The 24,185-nt window shown below is 39.0% G+C and overlaps 1 protein-coding gene across 1 annotated transcript in view; it reads left to right on the forward strand.

The window, feature by feature from the left end:
- The window catches only part of Hsd17b4 (hydroxysteroid 17-beta dehydrogenase 4), a 79,085-nt gene extending 62,878 nt beyond the window's left edge, over positions 1-16,207 (forward strand). Inside the window, exons 19-24 of the mRNA XM_005356090.2 lie at positions 335-441; positions 1,526-1,612; positions 5,414-5,500; positions 6,812-6,950; positions 13,112-13,239; positions 15,803-16,207. Coding sequence (XP_005356147.1) covers positions 335-441; positions 1,526-1,612; positions 5,414-5,500; positions 6,812-6,950; positions 13,112-13,239; positions 15,803-15,892 — 638 coding nt within the window. The 3' untranslated portion in view covers positions 15,893-16,207. The remainder of the gene's footprint in view (positions 1-334; positions 442-1,525; positions 1,613-5,413; positions 5,501-6,811; positions 6,951-13,111; positions 13,240-15,802) is intronic.
- The last annotated feature ends 7,978 nt before the right edge of the window (positions 16,208-24,185 follow it).

Below are 24,185 nucleotides of genomic sequence, written 5' to 3' on the forward strand. Positions count from 1 at the left end.
ATTTATATCTTAATTTTTCCCTAGGAAGTATGAAGTACTGTTTGTAAAACTTTTTTTTTTTTTTTTTTTAAAGTATACAGTCTCAATCTGTAGCCCTGGCTAGTTTGGGACTTGCTATGTAAGCCAGGCTGGCCTTGAATTTAGAGAGTTTTGCCTACCTCTGTCTCTGCAGTGCTATGATAAAGGTGATGCCCTCTTTCCTGGCGTGTTCTTTTTCTTAGTATATGATATAATTCATTGTAAAATTGCAGTTTAAAAGACATTAAAATGCTGAATTAAATATATACTTAAATATGGCATTTTTCGTGTATAACAGTTTTCCAAATTTTCTCAGGTTTTGAGAAGCCCATATTACATGGATTATGTACTTTTGGATTTTCTGCAAGGCATGTTCTACAGCAGTTTGCAGATAATGATGTGTCAAGATTCAAGGCGATTAAGGTATATGTCTCTTGCATAGTTTTATTTTGGCGGGGAGGAGTGAGTTGAGACAGGATTTTTCTGTGTAGCCCTGGCTGTCCTGGAACTCGCTCTGTAGACCAAGCTGGCCTTTATCTCACAAAGCTTCACCTGCTTCTGCCTCTGGGGTGCTGGGATTAAAGATGTGTACCACCCTGTCCAGCCTCAGCATATAAACTTTTGAAACTCTGCCTTTGCTGGACAGAAGATGTCGGGGCTGAGTTTGATCTCTCACAACACTGCAGCTCTGATGGGACCTAGTGTTTAGGTTTGTGCTTATAAGCTGAATTCAAGGTTTTACTGTTTACTCACTTTGTTATTAACAAAGGAAACTGTTTCTGCCTACAACAGTTTTGTCTAAGTCAAAGATGTGTACCTGAAAGACGCTAGGGCAGTGTCAAACGGCTTTAAAAGTATTTATTAGTTTATTCTCCATGCCAGAGTGGAGACAATGTTCTGATGCCTGGACCTTAATAACACTCATGATTTTCATTTGTTTTATTTAATCACAATTAGTTTTTTTTTTTTTAGTTCTGTAATGTGTGTATAGATTTACACAGTAACATAAATGATCCTGTTCTAAAATGTGCAAATATTTTCTTCTGTATGCTCACCTGAGCCTTCAGCTCCCAGAATAATTAGTACTACATTGAACTCCAGATTGTTCTGGTGGCTGCCAGTATCACTACCTAATAGGATTTTGGTTTTGGTTTTTGATTTGTCATAAGAACATGCTGCTTACTGGTGCTGCCTTTTCTTTTCCTTTTCCCAGTGTTGGGAACTGAATTTAGGACATCAGATGACCCAGGCAAGCACACACTCTACCAGCGAGCTATGTTCCAGCCCTGTTTCTTGTTTTGAGAGAAAAGAATTAGCTTATTATGGAATGTGCATGATTATCAGCATCCTTTCGTTATTAATTTCCTACATTTCAGATATCGTCTATGAAGCTTAATGTATTTAAATCTCTACTTTTTCCCTTTTATGTAGACCTCTGAAATTTCCCTTCCAAGTAGAAGAGTTTCATTTAAAAACATTTTTAATGCTTAAACTTTTATTTTAATAGGTTCGTTTTGCCAAGCCAGTGTATCCAGGACAAACTCTTCAAACTGAGATGTGGAAGGAAGGAAACAGAATTCATTTTCAAACCAAGGTATACATCATAGAGTTGGAAGTATGTGCTGTGTGACCCTTCACGACACATTGTCATTTTGTTCTCTGTTAGCATTTTTGTGGTTAGTAATAGGAATCTTTGAGAAGAAACTTGAAGTACTCTTAAAGTTAATACTGTCTTTTAGTTGAAACTAAGATTCCTCATGTACCTTTTAAATTTTTCCCTCACTCACTAATGAAAGATCTCGCAGCCTGGCTCAAGAGAACCAGAACAGCAGTTTACCTGGTCTAACAGCAAAGGCATTCGAGACAAGTTTTTGTTGTGTTAGTGGCATATTTGCTTGTGTTCTAGAGAACTGTGAGGTTGGAGCCTTTAGTTTTTCCCCGGACAGAAACCATGTACTCTTGAGCACACAAAAAGTATATAAATTAGCCGGGCGATGGTGGCGCACGCCTTTAAACCCAGCATTCGGGAGGCAGAGGCAGGCGGATCTCTGTGAGTTTGAGGCCAGCCTGGTCTACAGAGCGAGTTCCAGGACAGGCTCCAAAGCCACAGAGAAACCCTGTCTCGAAAAACCAAAAAAAAAAAGTATATAAATTAACATTTTGCATCATAGAGCCTGGGCCTAATTGATAATTGCCAAGCCCATCAAGGTGTCCCTCTGCTGATTTAACTAATTTTGGGGGAAACACAGTGATGCTCCCGAAAAGCACTCAGAGGACATTCAACTGTTTCACTATTAACAGTTTCCAAAGCAGCCTTTGTTGCCACAGCTACGCAGCTAATAGTTTTCTGTCCATCACTCAGTATCGCGTAGAACAGACTGAAGTCTCCAGCAGTAGCAGTAACACTTTTATTTATGGAGATGCTATAAGCACTGTTGTCTTCAATAGCAACTTTCAGTAACAACTCTGCATTGAAACGTAAGAAAGTCTAGGTTCCTAAGAAAACCTTGATGTTGGTAATGACTTGCTCATGGCCCCATTAAGCAGTGTTTGAGCAGGATACAAATACAGCTTCACATGGCTCCAAAGCTTCAGTGTCCAGGTTTATTTTTGCTGTAGTTTGTTCCCTCAGGAACTGGTAAGTTAGCAGAATTCTGCTGTAGTGTTAATGCCTTCCTGATGCTGATGACACGTTCATGGTTTAGGGAAATCATTTGTTTTATTTTGCAAATTTCTTCTGTATTAAAGACCCCAGTGTAAGTTTTGCCTTACTGTTAGAAACAGTCTCTCTGATTTTTTTTTTAAAAAATTTAAACAGTCTTATTCTGTAGCCCAGGCTGCCCCATTAGAACTTTCATGCACTGCCAAGCCCAGCTCAGGTAGTACTTTAGACTCTGTAGTAATAAGAGCGGCGGGGCTGCGTCCCCAGCACCCCGGCTGCCTGGCTAGCTTATGCCCCGAAATAACAACACACAAATTGTATTCATTTAAACACTGCTTGGCCCTTTAGCTCTAGCCCTTACTGGCTAATTCTGATATCCCGATCAACCCATCTCTAATAATCTGTGAGCACCAGTCTTACCGGGAAGATTCTAGCCTATGTCCATCCTGGGTCGGAGCTTCATGGCATGTGTCTGCCTGGGAGCGGGGCATGGCGTCTCTCTGAGGCGTCTGCCCCTGAGAGGAGAGCTGTTGAGTCTCTGAGCTCACTTCCTCTTCCTCCCAGCATTCTATTCTGTTTACTCCTCCCACCTATGTTTTAAGCTATGAGGCCAAGCAGTTTCTTTTTATTGCTTAAGCAATGAAATCAACAGATTGATATATGACACTCCCACATCAAGACTCTACCGTTCACTCCCACTGACACAGCACACACCCTGGATTTCTCTGAAACCTTATTTTACTTAAAACCTTTGCCTCCTGTTCTTCAGCTCTCTCGTTTTCTTATTGTCTTGCATAAAATGGTGGTGGAGTCTGGGGATTGAACCCAGGGTGTTGCCCGTGTTCGGCAAATACTGTATAACCCCAGCCCTAGAATTCAGAATCTTCCTTGAAAATTAACGTGCACAAATGAGCTAGGAATGTAGCTCAGTGACAGAGCATTTATCTGCTGTGCACTAGGCCCCAGGTTCAATCCCTAGAACCACGAAAAAAGCAAGAAAGACACAAACAAAATACTATGAACTCAAAGATGTGAGGACCACAGCACCGTATGAAACGTTATAGGCTTTTATTTTTACACAGTCCTAGCATGAACAGTACTTGGGCACTTTCTGTGAACTTAAAGAGCTGAGAAATAACCTAAATGTAATGTGTTCTTCCATTTTAAATGGCTCTAGACATGCTTTCTCTTCTCAGAGTATTTTCTCCTTCCCCAGTAACTATAGGGACATAGAAGACTCCTACCGTGACTCCCTCCTTTCCAGTGTATTTTAGGAAACATTTAAAACAAGTGTTTCAGAACTCTATGCTCATGTGCTTAAAAAAAAGCAATTTGCTAAAGTGTATTTTTGTTTTTCATTTATCGTGTCTGTGTTTTTCACTGGATATTTAGTTTAAAAAGAACAAATTGTGGGAAAGGTATTTTCTCTCCTTTCAAGAGTGAAGGGAGGCCGGGCAATGGTGGCGCACGCCTTTAATCCCAGCACTCGGGAGGCAGAGGCAGGCGGATCTCTGTGAGTTTGAGACCAGCCTGGTCTACAGAGCTAGTTCCAGGACAGGCTCAAAAGCCACAGAGAAACCCTGTCTCAAAAAACCAAAAAAAAAAAAAAAAAAAAAAAGAGTGAAGGGAGGTAGTCAAGGGAGTTAGTTAAGATCAAAGTTGTATCACTTGCTACCTTAACTTTGGGAAACTTGTTCTCTTCACTGTAAATCCTTCTTTTTCCTTTCGAGACAGTGTTTGGCTATAGCACAGCCTGTACAGAAACATTCTTCCTTAGTCTTGGCTGTCCTTGAACTTGAAGTTCTCTTGCTTCAGTCTTTTGGGTGCTAACATTACACCCCTGGCTTGTATTGTTCTTATGGAAGAATAGTCACCCGAATGATTTGAAATATAGGATGAGGAAGGAGAGTTTCTTTAATGTCAAGTGTAAAAGGTTATTGGGATATTTACTTTATGCTGTGTATACATCTGACTTGAAATAGGACCCAGAGTTATGACTTTGCAAACAATTGTCTTTTCCTAGCCAGTTTTAACCTATATTAACAGAACACATTTGCTCCACATGGGGTATTAGGACATACCTTCTACTATTTCCAACAGTTGATTGCTCACCCTTGCTCCCCTAAAAATACTCTTAGGCTTAGGAAAATAAAATCTCCAAAATACCAGCGCTCAGGCTCTATCCTAGGTCATTAAATTAGTATTCTGGTTTGAAAAATATTTGGTTTTATTGTTTTTAAATTATGTGTACGTGCACGAAAGTGCAGGTGCTCCCAGAAGTCGGAGGGGTCAGCTCTCTGGGAGCTTGAGTTGTAGATGTTTGTGAGCTGCCTGATGTAGATGCTGGAAAGCAAACTGTTCTGGGAGCCGAACTGGGGCCCTGAGGAAGAATAAGGAAGAAGACAGTGCTCTTAGCCACTGAGCCATCGCTCCAGCTCCTTTGATTTGTATTTTGGAAGATGAGACTTGATCATAGTGTTTTTTATTTTCTTTTTTCTTTTAAAAGTCATCAGTTGACTCTCTATCCAGGCTTAGTAACAGTTGTATTAATTCAGAAAATTCTTATGTTTATTATTTTATATTTACATCATTGACCTTTTGTCTTATTTGGCTTTCTATTTTTTATTTTCAAAGAAAAGTCTGAGGTTTCCTTAAAATGACTGTAGCATTTCATGATGGACATGCAAACCGTCAGCGTGAACTGTGTTTCTTTCCTACCCCACTTCTCTTCAGGTTCAAGAGACTGGAGACATTGTCATTTCAAATGCGTATGTGGATCTTGTGCCCTCGTCTGGAATCTCAGCTCAGGTACCTTCTAAGGTAGGCTGTGAAGTCTGGCGCCCAGTCACTTCCCTGTGCGAGCCTTAGTTAATGCCACTTCGGGATTTTCAGGCCACTTCCTTTAGCTGTGAGAAGCCTATTGAAGAAATGACATAATTTAAAACTGATTGGAATGAAAAATATTTTGATAACTTAGGCTTTGAAAAAATCTTTGCAGAATATTGGGATACTTTAGGAGAAAATAGTCTGCTTTAAGAATGTCTAGCTCAGTTTTAATGAGAAATTTTGAAAAGTATTTGGAGAATAAAAGGTGAAAAGTTAAGTAACCTATTCTTTTTTCTTGATTTAAAGGTTTGTATGAAGATATGAAGACAATATCATGTCTTATTTATTAAAATATTATTTTAGTATACTAAGGCTTTTGATAAAATATTTGTATTTTGTGTCCAAAATATTAACTTAATAATGTTGAAACTTTCACAAGCATTATCTTTTTCCTTCATAAACCATGTTATATGACAAACAATAATTAACATTTTATGAGAATAATCTAAGCTTAAAGCCTATGAAGTCTTACAGCGAGAAATAACTAAACACTTCATAGAATTTACTACTATTTTAGAAACAAAAACTGAAGACCACAGGACTTGATTATTTGAGAAGTTAATTAGACCTACATACACCGCTTCCTCTTTTTTTTTCTTCCTTAATTTGTGTGGTTGGGTGGACTCACCTTGCAGGAACACAGCAGAGTTTGTTATCAATGTCCTCCTCAGTTGCTTCTCCCCCTTGATTTTTAGACAAGGTCCCTCACCGAACCTGGAGCTCACCATTTTAGCTAGCCTGGCTTCCCAGCTAGCCTCTGGACCAGTGCTGGGGTTAGGCTGTGCACTACCACACCCAGTTTTTGACATGGCTGCTTGGGATTCAAATCATAACCTCATGGTTTTACAGGAGGCACTTTACCTAAGACACTAAAATATTATCTTAAAATTATGGTAAAATAGAATTTTCATGGTACATGGTGGTGGCTTGTGCCTTTAATCCCAATACTTGGGAAGCAGAGGCAAGTGGATCTCTGTGAATTGAAGGCCAGCCTGGTCTACAGAGCTAGTTCCAGGACAGCTAGGGCTGTTACACAGAGAAACCCTGTCAAGAAAAAGAAAAAGAATTTTTCTGGTAGGGCAAACAATGCTGGGTTGTATAATACAAAGAAAGTGCGAAATAAGCGTAGTGTGAAGAAAATAGTTTAGCTGTGCTATCTATGACCTGGAAAAAAAATCACTCTCAATTTATGTATGTGTAATCATTTCTTTGTGAAGTTTTCAAATATTATTTCCTCTTTGTCAGGGTGAGGAGCTTCAGAGTACGCTCGTGTTTGGGGAAATAGGTCGCCGCCTTAAGGACATTGGACGTGAGGTGGTAAAGAAAGTAAATGCTGTATTTGAGTGGCATATCACGAAAGGTGGAAATATTGCAGCCAAGTGGAGTAAGTAAGATTTCTGATTTTATATTATTCTAAGGTAACTTTTAATGGAGGTAAAGTATATTTTATAATTGATAATAGTCCCTTTGAAAGCATTTAAATCTAACCTACATAGGTTTTTTTTCATTGTTGTTTTCCATGAGAGCTAATAGGTCTCAGGACATTCAAAGGCATGTATTTTTTTTTTCTCTTAAATCACAAATGTTATTTGGCAATTTCATGCACATATATAGTGTGTTCTAAATTACTCTGACCCACCCCAGCCTGTTAATCTCTCCTCTTTTTGTCAATTCCTCATCTACATTTGTATCTTTTTGTTTTGTGATCCACTGACTTTAACCAGCACTATCCATGTGAGCATGGGTGTGGAACTATCCATTCGAGGGGTGCCCTCCTTAGTGGCCAGTAACTGAAGACGTGACTATGAGCCCCCCATCTTCCAGCATCTGTCAGTAGCCAGTAGTTCCCCAGGGAGGGCTAGGACTCCATAAGAATCCACCATCCACTACTGACCGTGAACTGAATTGGGTTCTTGTTTTCCTTCCAGTCTTTGTGTAACTGAGGCAAATCACAGTATTTGGCTGCAGTGAAAATCTCTTTTGGTCTCTTGGTATGGTAGAAGGCATCCCTTGTGCCAGCCCTGTGTTGCACTAGAGAGTAGATATTTAAAGGCTACCTTAGGGAATATCTTGCCTCTACTTCTTTCCCCCAACAAGAAGTTTTTAAGATGTTTTGCCAAATGCTGAAGTACTGAGAATTATGTGTTTTATATTGTTGGTAAGAAGTCCGGCTGTGCTCATATCATGGTATACCAGAAACAGGACACAGGGACTAGAAATGAGTATATAGGCTAGGTGTGCTACCGTGTGCTATCCTTGTCCTTGAGCAAATGTAGGCACTGATGGGTCGCATTCCTCCCCACGATCCCAGACCATGCCCATGTTTTCCTCTCACTTTCTGGCAGTACCACATTTCTGGGCAGAATGTGTGTGTATAGTGGGGAAATTTTTTTCAAATCAAATTAAATCTAGTTCTAGAGAGAATGCTGATAGCAGCTGAGACACTGTTAGTGTTGATTATGAAGACAGAGGGTGTGCCTTGAAGTTTGCTATTTCTAAGGCCCATCACCTATTGTTAGATAGGAACAGGAGGGCTGACTGAGTGAGGGCAGAGTTACCTCTGCTGGCAGGGCTGAGAAAATCTAATGCCCTTCCTCCTGCCACTGAAAGGGGAAAGGTAAAGCCCCTGGTTAATACAGCAAGTCAGAGAAGGGCCTCCGTGCGGGACTTTTGGAAGGAAAGCAATCTACCCTCATCTTCATATCTCGGGGTGCAGTGTTTAGTAATAGCAGTATTCATAGATAGTACATCCTTAAGCTAGGGACTAAATTCACACTTGTCTTTGTTCAAGAACAGTGACTGTTGATAGTGTCATTTTATTACATAAAATAAAAAGTTGGCACTGAACGTCAGGACACAGGCAGTCCTTCCCAAGGGTCTCTGCCATTTGTTATCTCACCTTTGAATAAAGGCCATCCTTGTCCCTTTATTTTTCTGGGGATCTTTGATTGTGTTGAAAGTGTCAATAAAGAAGTCTGCGAGTCCCCGTGGGACAGACTCTTATTTGTCCTGATTGTACCCTGTTGTACTTTGGCTATTCCTAGTTACATGCCTCTTTTCATTTGACCTTGGGCTTAACTCTGAGAAAGGACCGCAGTTCCTCTGTTGGCAGCTCCTGTCAGGGCTATAGCGCATGTCAGTATGCGCAGGTGCAGGTTGGTAAGTGCTGACAGCCATGTGGGACTCACAGTTCAGAGAGATGAGATCACTGTCCTTTTAGAGGAGCAAAAAATGGATGCTTGCTTTCTGTTCAGTAGGTTTCCTGTATAGATGATGCTCTTTCTTTTTGTTTGGTGGTGAAATGTACCATTGAAACGTTTTACTAGCAGTGGTCATATTTTTTTTTTATTAATTCCTAAAACTATTAAAAAATTGTCTAGTAAGCTGTTTGGTCCCAATCTGGTGTTCTGTTAACAGTAAATGTCAGAGGAATGAAAGTTGGCAGAATAAGCGGCTTAGGTCTGGGGATGCCTGCTGTGCAAGAGGCCTTGGGTTCCATTTCCAGCACCACACAACAAAGAAAGAGCGAGCAGGAGGCTTCAGGTAGCCTGCAGAATCGTTTGTGCCTGAAAAGTTAAGCAGTTACTCTGATTTGAAATTTGGAAGCTGAGAAAGATTTGGAGGTGGAAAACTTTTCCCTCTTACAACTCACTGCTAACAAAGTCTGACCCAGGGTAGGTGGTATTACTGTCTTTATTTGCTTCTCCAGTGTCAGAGTGGAGAAGTAATGTCCTTGTTTATATAGTGTTGCACCTTCTGGGGGTGGGGCTTTTCTAGTTCAGAGTCACTAATATCAGAACAATTCTGAATTCAGAACATATCCAGGCTGATTACAGACCTGCATGTGTGCATGAGGAACACGGGTGACAGAGCCTGGAAAGATGAGCTTAGTGTCAGGATGGAGAAATTCTTCATTCAGTGAAGAGTTTAGGATTCATGTGCCATGGCCCCTACTGGGTTGGAAACGAATGGGCATGAAAAGACTAGAAGAAAGGCAGACCTAAGTTAGAGTCAGGATGGTAATGGAGAGGAGGGGACAGGTGTGAAACTACTGAACTCCCCTGAGCACTTTTTATGTCTGAATATCAAAAGAAATGAAGGCATCTGGGGTAAAACTGAGGTTTGAAACTTGTGCTCTTGAGAATGGCGACTCATTTCTGGAATGGCAAAATGGGGAAGGAAAGGCAGTTTGTAGCGAGGAAATGAACTGTGATGGCAGAACTGTGGTCAGTCAACGTTTGGGCTAGATTGTGGCTGTGTGCCTGCTGCTCGTGGGTAGGTGACAGCTGCAAGCAGAGGGTGGGAAGCGCAGTCAGAGTGCATCAGCTTTGCCACCTTGATGATGCGATGCGAGAGAGGAGGATATCTGTCACTCCTGTTCACAGAGAATTCCACTTACAAATTTCCATTGTACAGTTTATTGTAATGCTAAGTGTATGGTACATGTTTCTAAGCCATTCGTTTGTTGCTTGAGTCTTTAGAGTTATAGGGTATATTCAAACTATGAAACTGTATACAAGTACTTATTATATCCTAAATACACAATGTTGCTTGCTAAACAGAATGTGTTCTATGTTCCTTAGAGTGATAGGTTTAGGCAAATGGCTTGAGCTGGTTTATTTCTCTCCAATATCATTCCTGTATTTTTTTATATTATATGAACCAATGTGTAAAAATTTCATCTAGATACCAAGATCATAGAGGTACAATGAATTTTTGTTTGAATATTGTTTGGTGAAGTGAATTAGTTGAGTTTTAACTAAGTGTCCAGAGCTGACTGCATATCTGGACTGGAGTCAGGCGTGTCCGGTGCAGTGTGACAATGGCCGGATGGTGGTGCTCTCTGAATATGTTTATCCATTTTGGAAACTTGTCCCTATTGGAAGAAGTGTGGAGACTGGAGAACTGGCATTCCTTGCAGATGAGAATCCAAACCTTCTTGATCAGAATCTATGAGCTGTGGCTTGGGATTCCTCTTCTGAAGTCAAATTGGATTTCCTTTAAGATTTTTCAGCTAAAACATAAATTTTTTATCTTTTGAGGCAAGATCTTGCTTTATAGCCCAGGCTGGCCTCAAACCAGAAACTCTCCTGCCTTAACTTCATAAGTGGCTAGAGTATAGGCATGTGCCAGCTCACTAGGCCTAACACTAAAATTTAAAGATGCCAGTTTCAGATTTTGGGTTGAGATTCAGAAGTGTCTTGTGAATTTCCAGAAAACAGATTGTCTTTGGAAAGGATCTGCTATCAAATCATCAGCAAGAATTTTCCCAACATTGAGCAGCTGCTGCTTTCTAGTGCAGCTCCCGACTCCATACCCACAGAACCTCCCGCTTCAGAGGCCGACAGTCCTCTTGGCATGCAGCGTGCCCTAACATCGTTTGCCAAGTTTTTTTTGTTAACAATAAATTCTGACATAGAGATAAAACTGCAAAGATTCTAATGAGAAGTAACAGTTATCTTTCATCTGCTACTTCAAATTGTTCAAATTTTATCCCATGTAGTTAAAGTATATGTACATAAGATAACTTGGAGACTTGGTATTGTAAGGGTGTAAGGCTACTTACTCTATTATTTCAAGAACAACGGCATTCTCTGATCACAGAGTGGTTGTCAGTGTCAGGAAGTTAACATTTATACACTGTTCTTATCTGCTCTACCACCTTATTAATGTTTCACCGTTTGTCCCAATAGGTTGTTTAAAGCAAAGGAACAATAACAGTAGTAGTAGCAAGAGTAGAAATGGAGAGAGAGAGGGTGAATGCCCCCCTCTGGCCTGCTCACACTCCGAGCTGTTGTCAAGTTCCTGGCTGCTGGAACCCAGATACGTTGTCTGTCTTATTTATCACCTTGATGTTTTGGAAAAGTTATTTTGAAGAATATTCTTTAGTTTGATTTATTTGATATTATTCATGATCAGGTTTGCAAATTTTGGACAGAAGAGTAGCAGAGTTTTATGTCTTTGCTGTCTCTCTTTTTCTTCTCCTAAAAATCTTATATTTTAGTAGGGAGTGATGGCTGCTTTCTGTAATCCTAGCATTTCGGAGGCAGAGGTAGGAGGATAAGCCATGAATTTGAGGACAGCCTTGCCGCTCCTCTCTCTGCCCTTTTGCTCGCTCACCACTTCCTGAATACTATCTTCACAGAGTGGATGGGATTAGGAGACAAGATGGGTTTTTAACCACCAAGGCCTTTCTGCCCAAGGCATCGTCTTCTTCTGTCACCCTTTTTGTAGTTTTACCTCCCTCTGCCCTGTAGAGACAGTAATTCTAGCTGAAGTTGTTCTGAACTCTTTTAGAGACTTAATGATCATAAATCTGAACTTTCAGAGTGAGCACAGTGAACTCTGCCATTGGGTGGAAGTGTAGTTTCTTTATCCTACAGAAGACCAGTAGTAACCTACAGACATCTGGATTCTAAGTGACCCGGTGATGCTTCTCCCACATACACCAAAGCCTTTGTGCATTTGACTGTTTGGCTCCTTCACCCCACATGTCTATGTTTTTGCTAAGCACTATCTTTTTGTGTGTCAGTGTAGCCATGAACTTCTCACAGTTCCAAGTCTCATGTCTGTAAATGGTGAGTGGGTTAGTTTGAGGGAAAGAGGAACAGAACAACCACGGATTGTTGTTGCTCGGTATAGTTACTCCTTTACTCTGGTATGAATGTGTGCAAAGTAAAGTGTTATCACTGAGCACAGTTTTTATGTACACTACCCCCCCCCCCAGTGGGGCTTGAACAGAGGTGTGCAGCATTAAAACCGTAGATGGTAAGTCTATTGGTTGACAGAGGTTTGCTTTCCTTTACTTTTCCATACCCTCTCCTTTCTGTCCCCTTCTGTTGCCTTTTTTTTTGTTGTTGTTGTTGTTGGTTTTGTTTTTGTTTTTTTTCGAGACAAGGTTTCTCTGAGTATCTTTGGAGCCTGTCCTGGAACTAGCTCTTATAGATCAGGCTGGCCTTGAACTCACAGAGATCGGCATGCCTCTGACTTCTGAATGCTAAGATTAAAGGCATTTGCCACCATGCCTAGCCCAAGAAGCTATTTGCCATTGTAGTTGATTCCTGCTGGGAAAGGAAGGTCAGTTTTCTCCAATGTCAATGTTACTGGGTACCTTCTTTGCTGAGGGCCCAACCCCGTTAAAGGCCTTAGGTATATCTCAGCAAATTCACTTGTTAGAAACTTGTTCTACATTCAATTCCTATTTATATGAGTATTTCTAGATATAAAATTCCTCATTAAGAAAAAGCTATTTACTGAGCCGACTATTACAAAGTACTTTAGAAAAAGTAGATTTCCAAACTCTACCTTTTGGTGCACACTGCAGGAGGATTGCTGTGAGTTCTAGACCAGTCTTGGCTACCAGGTGAGACCCCATCTCAGCAACCACAACAAAAATTTTCTACATGACAGAAAGAACATGTTCTAGAAGTAGAACAAGTACAAAACACATGAATAACTTGGGAGCTGCAACAGCTCCCCGTTTTAGTTCACTTTTTGTGCCGTATTTTGGAGAAAATGTAACACATTGTTTTTTTGTTTTCCCAGCCATTGACCTGAAGAATGGCTCTGGAGAAGTGTACCAAGGTCCTGCAAAGGGCTCCGCTGACACCACCATCATAATTTCTGATGAGGATTTCATGGAGGTGGTCCTGGGCAAGCTTGACCCTCAGAAGGTAATGTTCTGAAGATTTTCATTAATTAAGTTTATACTTATATTCTCATCAACAAGTCAGATTTTAAAAATTACTATTTCAGTTAGTAGCTTTGAAATATTTTTTTGGGGGGCTGTAAGTCCAATTTATCATTTAGTACAAACAATATAAAACCCAAACTAGGCATTTTAAATCTATAGTTTGAGGTGTAAAACTTGTGTGAGATATAAGTTGAATAATATCTGAGGTGTTTAAACTTTTAGCTAGTGGATTTTGGGATTGTACATATTTTACTAATCTAAAAATTTGGAATTGGAAATCCTCCAAAATTAAACAAACAGATGACCCCCCCAAAACACCTTGATTTGCTTTTCTCAGGAAGTTAGAGTTTTGCTTTAGTGACATTCAGCCAATATAAAGTATTAATAACTCATGGAAAACCTAGAAATAGAACATTTGTAATAGTCACTGAAGTTAAAGCATTCCGGGTCATCGGAAATCGTCAGTAAGACAGGAGACCTCTGTGACTATTGTTAATATTATTCTGAAAATGTTATCTGTTTTAAACACAAAATTGAAGTAGCCCATGCAGTAATTTACATAGAGGAGAAAATTAGTTATTTTTAGTTTGTAGTAGTCTGTACAATGAATGGGCTCAGACAATTATTTGAATGTACAAGTATTAAGAAATGACTTCCACATAGCAGCAAAACTCATGAGATGAAAGAATTGAAGAAAACTTGTTTAAAAGCTATATATTTATATGCTATTTTAAAATACTTGTTTATAAGTAATCCTCAGATTTTTGAAAGTTTCTGAGAAATGCAACTTTACTTGATCCCTGGTGATAACTGCCACTGAGAATTGGGAACAAACAACAAAACCAACCCTGGCTGTTGTTTCCTTTCCCAGGGTGCACAGCTAGGGGTTTTTGGGTGTGTGCACCCACAACATGTGGGCCTGCTGCGTCAGCTGTTCCTCTACTGCTGGGGAAACTGCATGTGAATACAACCAAGTGTCTCTCCTGTGAAACACTGGGGTTGTGCCAGTGTCACTGCTTCAGGACTTGCAGCAGCCAGTCCCAGACAGTGTTGACAGTTAACGCATGCCCCTGGCAGAAGTCACTGCTCCCATATTTATACACAGTGTGTACCCACTTTGCTTGAGTCCCCCAACTCTTACATAATCTGCAGAGACAGTATGTCTCTGACTTGAGTATGCTGTACTGCCCAAACACTAATGATGGTCAAAAGAACCTATAGGAACCCATGGTGCCAAACTCAAAATTGCATAACAAACCAGTATCCCAAGACACATTTTCAGGTGAAATTTGCTTTCTAAAAAGACCATTCCATGAAAGTAGTAGGGATATCCATTTTACCACACAGAGTAAATCTCAATGTAAGGTCACATATGAGAAACAAATGTTATATGATGATACCTCCTGCCTATGACAACACTTTAGGAATGGATCCTAAAGATGCTCAAGTTGATGGGGTTAGAGAGATTACTAGTTAAGAACACTCCATTGCTGGACAGGACCCAAGATTCAGTTTCTACTGCCCATATCAGGTGGCTATGAGCCACTTGTAACTTTAGTTCAGTTCCAAGGTATTTGATACCCTCTGGCCTCTTTGAATTCCTGTACACACGTGGTACACATGAATGAAATTAGGAATACATGCAGGATATAAATGAGATATGGAAGAAACCTTGGAAAACAAAGAGCTCAATAACACAGGTAAAGACTTTAGTAAAAGCCCCCAACTAGAACAAGCATAAAAAAGAATATTAGTTTGAAGATATGTCTTTAAAAATTTCACATTCAGACAAAAATAATAATAATAAAGAATTAAGAGATTTGGTATGTATGGGACACCATGAAAATATCAGACTTCTACATCAGAATACTTAGAAGTTAGCCGGGCGATGGTGGCGCACGCCTTTAATCCCAACACTCGGGAGGCAGAGGCAGGCGGATCTCTGTGAGTTCGAGACCAGCCTGGTCTACAGAGCTAGTTCCAGGACAGGCTCCAAAGCCACAGAGAAACCCTGTCTCGAAAAACCAAAAAAAAAAAGTTAAGGTTAGGACATAGAAACTATTTAGTGCAAGTGTGGTTGAAAACGTCCCCAATGTTGAGAAAGACATGAACGTAATGGTACATGATTCAGAGTTTCCAAATGAATGTGATCAGGAAAAACAGTCACTGTGACCTAGTCAGACTGTCAAACTACAGGATAAAGGAGGATTCTTTAAGCCTGAGAACGTGCCCAATCACATGTGAGTCCTTAATGGCCCCTTTAGACTTAGCAGACTTCTGAGCAGAAACACTGCAGGGCAGGAGTGTGGAAGGATGCATTTCAAGGCCTGAAAAAGATAACTGCCCACCAAGGTTACTACATCAAGTGAAGCTCTGCTCAGAATGGGAGAAGTAAAGACTTCAGAGTAAGCATCAGTGAAGGAGATGGAAGACAGGGGTACCACACCAGCAGTCAGTGGAAAGGACTTGACATGAGGACTGTATTCTTGGACAAGGAGTAAGTGCAAGGGTAATGGTTGGTATCTTTCCCTGTCCCTTTGCAGGCCTTCTTCAGTGGCAAACTGAAGGCCAAAGGGAACATCTTGCTGAGTCAGAAGCTCCAGATGATTCTTAAAGACTATGCCAAGCTCTGAAGGGCCCACTGTGCTGTCAACAAAAATGGAATAATTACATCCTCCGCCCAATTATGCTCCAATATTCAACAGTAACATGCAGCAGAAATCGCTTAACATTTTCAGATTTCAGATGACTTTCAGATTTTCATTTTCTACTAATTTTTCATATATTATTTTTACAAGAAACTGTAATCTAGCTAGCAAGTATTTATTCTGTCCTTAGATCTGTATCTTAATAAAAAATTTTCAAGTCTTGTTTCTTTAGAATTTGTAATAGCAATAATATGTTGAAAGGAAAATAGAATGAATAAAAGCCACCTAATGCTCATCTCACTTCTTTTCTCTTCATTCATATCCCGTATTTCATGGATTTCCCAGAATGGACTCATTTTCCGCTGTTAGAATAGTTCTGTGCTTAAGAACAAAGTCTTTGTGCTATCAAATAATTCTTTGATCCCCTCTGCTTGAAACTTGATATCACCACAGATGAGACATTTTGCTTCATCAGTAGCCTGAAATCATAAAGATAGTCTCTAGCAAGTGTGCTCACGTAGCTCTTTTCCCCCATTTCCCTCAGATTCAGTGCATCTGCTTTTGCTGGTTTGTCTGCAGAGGAACCAGGGACTTGTGAATAGTAAGGCTGGGATGGGGAGCATCAGTTTTGTTACACTCGGAATTCCCATTCTTTGCTGACTCTTTGAGAATCAGCCTTTGTGATGGAGATGTCATGGGGGTACTCTTAAGTTCTGTATCTATCAGAAGTGGGCGTGGGGTAAAGGATGCTACACAGCCTCAGATTTTCTTGATAGGCTTCTTTGAAGCTGGGATATCCTTAAGAAGTATCCTGAGACAACTAATAATTGATTAGCCTTGAAGAGGGGTGTGACCTTGGGCCAAACAGCAAAGGAATTTTTGGAGTACTCTTACAGGTAAGGAAATGGGTCCCTCAGACTTGACCCTAAAGTGCAGAGTGATCTACTCTCTGCCAATTTAATTTTAATAAAGCAATGGTAGTTTGTAATGTTGGTCTTTAATTATACCAAATTCCTGCTCATGATGAGCTTGGGGAAGCTCAATGGTGTCCTAGTACAAGAAGCTTATCAAGTTAGATGTTCCAGTTCACTAATGAACGTGTTGGTTATTAGGTGCTCGATACTTGTCTCAAGTAAGTTGTATTTTGGTTATCTTATCTACCTTTCTGAAGCATGTTATTAGTCTCATGTTTCATAGCAGTTTGGGATTATTTATTTATTTTTTAAAAGAAAACAAACTATCTTTTTTCATTTTACATACCAATCCCAGTTCCCATTCCCTCCTCTCCTCCCATTCCCAGCTTCTAACCCTCCCACCTCCCAACTACTCCTCAGAGAGGGTAAGGCACATTGCTTTAGGGGAAGGTCCAAGGCCTTCCCTTCTATATTCTAGGCTGAGCAACGTATCCATCTAAAGAGAATAGATTCCCAAAAAGCCAGTACTAATAGTGGGGATAAGTCCTGGTGCTGCTGCTAGTATTCTTGCAGTCTGCCCCAGCCATATAAGCAGTTTGGTGCTGTGGGAACTCCTTTGGCCAATGGCCTTTGAGATGCTGGACCACTTTGGGCATGGTCTTGGGTACTATAAAAGCAGATGTAGAAGATGCACTCTCTTGTCTGCTGGATTCAGTTCCTGTTCCCTGCTCATGTAGAGGATGGTTGATCTGTGAGTCTACCCTAAATAAAGAACCCTTTATTATACTCCATTCTGACCTAGTGTGGGACTACTTTATTGAAATGCCCCTCATCTGATGCCCAATTGGACAGTGTAACAGGATGGAGCAGGTACCTTGCTCACATGGCTTAAAAGCCCTCTGCAGCTGAGATATGTCATTGGCATGCAGCTGCCAATATTTTGGCTGATACACTGATTTGGTTACTCCCCATGACCCGCCATGTGGTGACTTGACAATTTCCCGTGGTCCGCCCACCCATGCAGCTTTCTGGTTTGTGTTCTTGGATCGTAAACTGGGTTCCCTGATAGTCTGACCACCAAAAAACCTTCTCTGTGTACTAAATCGAATTGGTGGGGAAATGTTAATCTAAGTTGTCTATTGCTGTAACAAATCATATCCCCACAAATTCATTGCTATATTAGCTACATATGGTATAATTTTCTTCTCTGTCCATCTGGCCCTATACATTCAATCCAAGATCTCACTCTATTTTACCTAAGATAATGATCCAATCCTTAAAAGCTGGACATTTACCTACTGAAGAGGCCAATTTGAATGCTAAACTTTCTGCTACAGTTATTGATACACCTGCACCTGTGTGTACAAGATTTTCAGTGACGTCAGTTATTTGTATTTTTAATTTTGGTCTTTGTTCATTTATAGAAGTTTGCCAAACTATCTGCTTTACCATTTCTCCTAAATTTTTTGTTCTCTCTTTTATAGCTGTTCTATCATCCAGAGCAGTATGGTTTTTTTACAATAGTCACTCTGTTCTTCAATTGCTCTGGGAAGAAGTTTCTTCCATGATGACAGGAAACAAATGAACCGAATTTGGCCTGTGGGTCTGCAAGAAGCCCCTCAAGGTATTTCCTGACAGCAAAGGATTACCTTGACTGTCTCTTGTTGATCCACATTCATTAGTCCAGTGTCTGCTCTTGCCATATCTTCTGCATAATCCAGAAGGAAGAGCATTCTGTTTAGATCATGCTTAGAAAAAAAAAAAAACATTGTTTCTAGGAATGCCCGGTTTACAATCTCTTTTTAGGTGACCTTGTTTACTGCAATTGAAATTACTTGATATTTTGATTTTTATTCAAACCTCTGGAAATTACTTCTCCTATCTAAGCATCATCTTGGTCATGAGATTCAATATTGATTGTATCTCAGATCCATTCCTCTAAGGGTGCTGATCTTGCCTTTAATGACCTAATTACCCTTTTGCTTTGTGCATTAGCATTCTCAGAAGCCAGAGATTCAATTATTTTTTTTTTTGTCTAGCTTCTGAATTTGGTATCATTCTATTTATTGCTGAAGCTAATCTTTGTAAGAAATGAATGAAGGTTTCCTTTTGGTCTTGTATAACTTTAGTAAATGGCTCAATTTTCTTTCCTACTTCTTTAATTCTGCCTCAAACATTCAAAGCTACTATACAGCATAAAACCAAGGTGTGGTCATCATAGAGTTTGTCTTTGCACATTAGCATAATCTTTCTCTCCAAGAAGTTAGTCTTAGGAGATTTCCATAACTCTATTCATACTTTGTTGTTCAATGATCTTGGCTTCATCTTTCAACCAGGTTCTCCACTGTAACTGAGGACCAGGCTCCAAGACTACTGTAACCAAGTCTCTCCAGTCCTGAGGGATAATTCTATTACAAGTTGATCACAGGTTTAACATCTGCTTCACAAAAGGTGAATGCATGCCACATGAGACTTGCAAGCAAGGAAGCAGGCAAGAAAATAGTTCTAAAAATGTTCAGGACATCATAAATGGAACAAATTATAATTTTTTGAGATACTCAAAGGTTAAGATGGTAAGGAAAACAAATTTAATAGAAGAAAAAATATTCTTATACAGAAAGGTTGTGTAACCTGAATAAATATGACCAAGTAAGATCCTCATGATAAAATTTTATAGTCTAACTTTCAAAAGTACAAGACAAAGAAAAAAGGTCCAATTTTTGAACAAGAAAGTGCAAAGTCACATTTAAGAATATCCTGATTAGACTACCAGTAGATTTCTTAGAAGAAACCATAAAGGCTTGGAGGGAATGGAATGACGTATTCTCTGTCCTGAGTCAAAATAACGGCTACTCAGGATTATTATACCTAACAAAAATATTCTTCATGATGAAGAAGAAATATAAACTTCTGAAGACATAAAAACTGAATGAAGTTCTGAGGTCCAGATCAGCCTTCTAAAAGATGCTTAAGAGAGCACCAGGGAGATGGCGTGGTAGGTAAATCATTTGTAGGGGAAGCATGAGAACCTGAGTTTGGTTCTCAGTACCTATATAAGAAGCTGGGTTTGGTGACATCAGCCTGTAATCCCATAATGGGAGAGATAGGGGCATGGGGAGAGGTGGATAATGTGTGTGTTGGGGGCTTGCCAAGCCAGGCAATCTGGATCTGGTGAGTTCCATTTTCAGTGAGAGACTCAGCCACAAAATATAGTGACACTGGATATATCAACCACCACAGGACAGGTGCACATGTTTAGAAGTAGTTGAGCAATGTATAATGAATTCCACAGTTTGGTGTGGTGTGGCATGATGGTGGTGGTGGTGGTGGTGGTGGTGGTGGTGGTGGTGTGTGTGTGTGTGTGCGCACGTGCATGTGCACATGCACACTTATTTGATGGGGAAGAATATGATCAAAATATATTTAAATTTACTCTGTCTTGAAAAACAAAGAAAGAGATAAAAACCTGTTTAATATAGTAAAAAAAATTAGTGATAAAAAGAGGGCTACAATGCAATAAAATGAGCAAAATAAACGCATGCAGGCAACACACACAAATAAATAATACATTAAAGATAAAAAGGAAATAAGGTGGGGAGTGATAGAAGATGGTACCCTACGATAGTCTCTAGGCTTTGCATACGCACGCACAAATGTCTGTATTCCCACTAACGTGTACACACAGGCCTGTACCATATGCATATACATAGAAACAATACAACAATAGAAAAGATGCTTAAGGGCATTCTACATACAACATAAAAAAAATGTTACTAAGGCCTGGCCATGGTGGCGCACTTCTTTAATCCCAGCACTCGGCAGGCAGAGGCAGGTGGATCTCTGTGCGTTCGAGGCCAGCCTGGTCTACAGAGCTAGTGCTAGGACAGGCTTCAAAGCTTACTAGCAATTCCATTAGAATAAAAGACATACATAAATGGGAAGAAAATCAGAATCAATCATTATTCTTGCAGTAAACCATTAAACTACAAATGTGAATAAGGAAGAAAAGAAAAAAATGTTTGAAATTATTGGAAGTAAAGTAAAATAAAGATGGAAAGAACTCTTAACTGTTAATAAGAGCCTGAGATGTAAATGGAATACATTTTTACATTATTAAAAGATACAAACTAGAAGAATGGAATAAAAAATAAGATTCAACAGCATACTGTCTCTGCAGTCACGAGACATGACTGACAGCAGAAGGATGGAAACCAGTATTCCAAGTGAATGTGAACATAAAGTGTACAGGTATCACTATAAATATCTCACAAGACAGGGTTTGAGATGAAGTTGGAAGAAAAGACAAAACAGAAAATTATATATGACCAGGGGATCAAGTCAACAAGAATCATAATGATCATAGACCTCTGTCTATTTAATGTTGGACTATCTAATCTTAGAAAACAAATGAATACCATAGGCTTATTAATATTGAAATGATATTTTATGTATTGTCCTGATTACAATGAACTAAAATGAAAAGAAAAAAAACAAAAAATATCAAGAATGTATACAAATACCTGGTGCCTGACAGCACATTTTTTGGATGTACAATATGTTATCAAGGAAATCAGGATGGAAAAGAAATTTTTGAATATGAAATGGTAATATATCAGAAATACAAAATAAAAAAAGAAAACAGAGCAAGGGTGCTTACATATAAAACGTGAAGAACTCAAGCAGTATAACTTTGATCATGAATAAATGAAACATGAAATTAGTTGAAGAAATAGCAAAATCAGAGAAGAAATAAATGAATGGGACTAAAAAAACCAAAAGACAAATAAAATTGGCAAATCTTTAGTTAGACTAACTGATAAAACAGGAAAATCCTGTCCTAAATAAATAATATTAAGATTAGAAATGAGATATTACAATTAATACAAAAATATTTAGAAATTAATATGGAAAACTGTGATAACATTTTGTAAAATCTAGAAGATATGAAAGCATTTTCTAGACATTGATTATCAACTAAACTTGAATCATGAAGACATAAGAAAAACCCTAAATATACCAATAACAAGTAATGAGGTTGAGTCAGTAGTAAAAAGTCTCCCAGTGAGGAAGAGTTCAGGATCAGCTGGGTTCACTGCTGGCTCTTACCATACTTTAAGAGAACTAATGATGATTTTTCTCAAACTCTTCCACAGGATTACAAGTGAGGGAATCCTTCCAAACCTATTGTATGAAGCAAGTATTCTGTTACCCAAACTGGAGAAAAACACAAGAAAAGGAGACTACAGATTATGATAGCAATAGATGTAAAAATTCTTAAGATATTAGCATATTATATTCAACAGCACACCAAACTGGCCATACCCTGTGGCCAACCTATTTTCATTCCAGAGATAAATGGATGGTTCAATATATGGAAATCAGTTTAAGTGTGGCACTTTTCATTTATAAAATGAAGTATAAATAGTTGTATCGTCATCTGAGTGGATGCAGAAAACAATTTGTTACGTTTCAACATTCCTTCTTGAAAAAAATTCTTGAACAATCTAAGTATAGACGACTCATACTTGAGAGTAACAAGGCTGTATATGAGGACCCCAGCCAAAGCTCTATGCTGATGGAGAAAAAGCTGAACATTCCCTAGAAGAGCCAGAACAAAAGAGTGGGGTTGGCTCTCATTATTCTTACTCAATATACTGGTGGACGTTTAAGCCAGAGTAATTTCCCAACAGAAAGAAATGAAAGACATGCAAATAAGACGGAAAGAACTAAAATAATCATCTGTCTGCAGAGGATTCTATACTTAGTAAAAGCTTCAACCAAAAAGCAAAACAAAACAAATTAAAACAACAACCAAACCAAAAAAAAACCCCTAGAGGAATGAGTAAATTCAGCAAAGTTATATGAAACATAACCAGTATATAAATTATTAGCTTTCCTCTACGCAATCAGGATTTTGCTGAAAAAGAAATCATAAAAACATTCCTTTTCGAAAAGCTATAGGAAGATCACAAGAAATAACTCTGATCTACTAAATGAAAGATGTATACCATGCAGATGAACACACACTGAAGAAAAAGTGAAGAAAACACAAAAAGGATGGAATGATTTTCCAAGTTCATGGATTGGAAAATTAATGTCCACATACTGAAACCAGTACAAAGACTCAATGTGTTATCCATTTCAGTTACAATGACATCTTCATAGGGCTAGAGAAATTGGTCCCAGAATTTACAAGGAAACAAAATGGACCACGAACAGGCAAAGCAATCTTTAGAAAAAGAACAAAATTGGAGACATTACTGGAGCTGTAGAGCCATAGCAATCAAAACACCATGATACTGGCATAAAAACAGATACATAGACCAACAGAATATGGATCCCAGAGACATGTATTTACAGCCAACAAATTCTCATCAGTGGTGCTAGAAACATGCTTTGGAGATAGGACAGCCTTGTCAATAAATGCAGCTGTGAAATTTGGGTATCCATAGAAACACTGAAATTTGACTCCCTCTCTAGCTCTACCTGTAAATCAACTCAAAATGGACTGAAAACTGAGACATGAAATGAATAGAGAAAATTTAAGGAGAACACTAGAAGACATTGGGGCAAGTAGTGATTTTTTTAAAATAAGATCTTCCAAAATACATACAAAAGATAAATACAAAAGTTGACAAATGGCATTATGTAAAAATAAAAAGTTTTTCCACAACAATCAAAATGTTGAAGAGATGGGCAATAAAATACAATGTTCATATGACAGATATCTAGCTTCCAGAATATATAAGTAAACACAGAAACTTAATAAAAACAAGTGATTCAATATAAAATGGGTAGAGAATGTGATTAGGGAAGATACAAATGGCCAATAAACATATAAGCAACTGTTTAATATCATTAGCTATCGTGGAAATACAGATTAAAGCTGCAGATCCCATTGGCCCCAGTGAGAATGGCTGATGTATAGAAAAGTGCTCACGAGAGCGTGGCACATGAGAAGTTCTGGTGCGCTGATGTGTGGGGATGTAAACCAATCTATTCATTTTCTGGAACAGTATAAATCTTCTTCAAAAGAGTAAAGAATTTCACAAATAGAATTTTCAACGATTCTACAAAAAACATAAGATTTTATGATAAGGAATACCGAACTGATGTTCAAAGGACATTTGTTTTTAAGAGCTTAGTTAAACAGAAAAAGATAAATTTAAAATGAGTTAAAGACAATTCTTTTGCAAAGGTATCTTTGGGTAAGAAATACACCTGAGATTAGTATTGTTCTAATTTGGGGCTTCTAAAGCCATGGATCAACAGAATCAGATGCATGAGGTCTATCCAGATGCTTGCTTTAATCCCTTTGTCAACGTACTGGTAAGTGGTTCTGTAACCGGTACTTGCTTGTCTCC

The sequence above is a fragment of the Microtus ochrogaster genome, chromosome 18, assembly GCF_000317375.1.
Source record: "Microtus ochrogaster isolate Prairie Vole_2 chromosome 18, MicOch1.0, whole genome shotgun sequence".
Taxonomy (NCBI): domain Eukaryota; kingdom Metazoa; phylum Chordata; class Mammalia; order Rodentia; family Cricetidae; genus Microtus; species Microtus ochrogaster.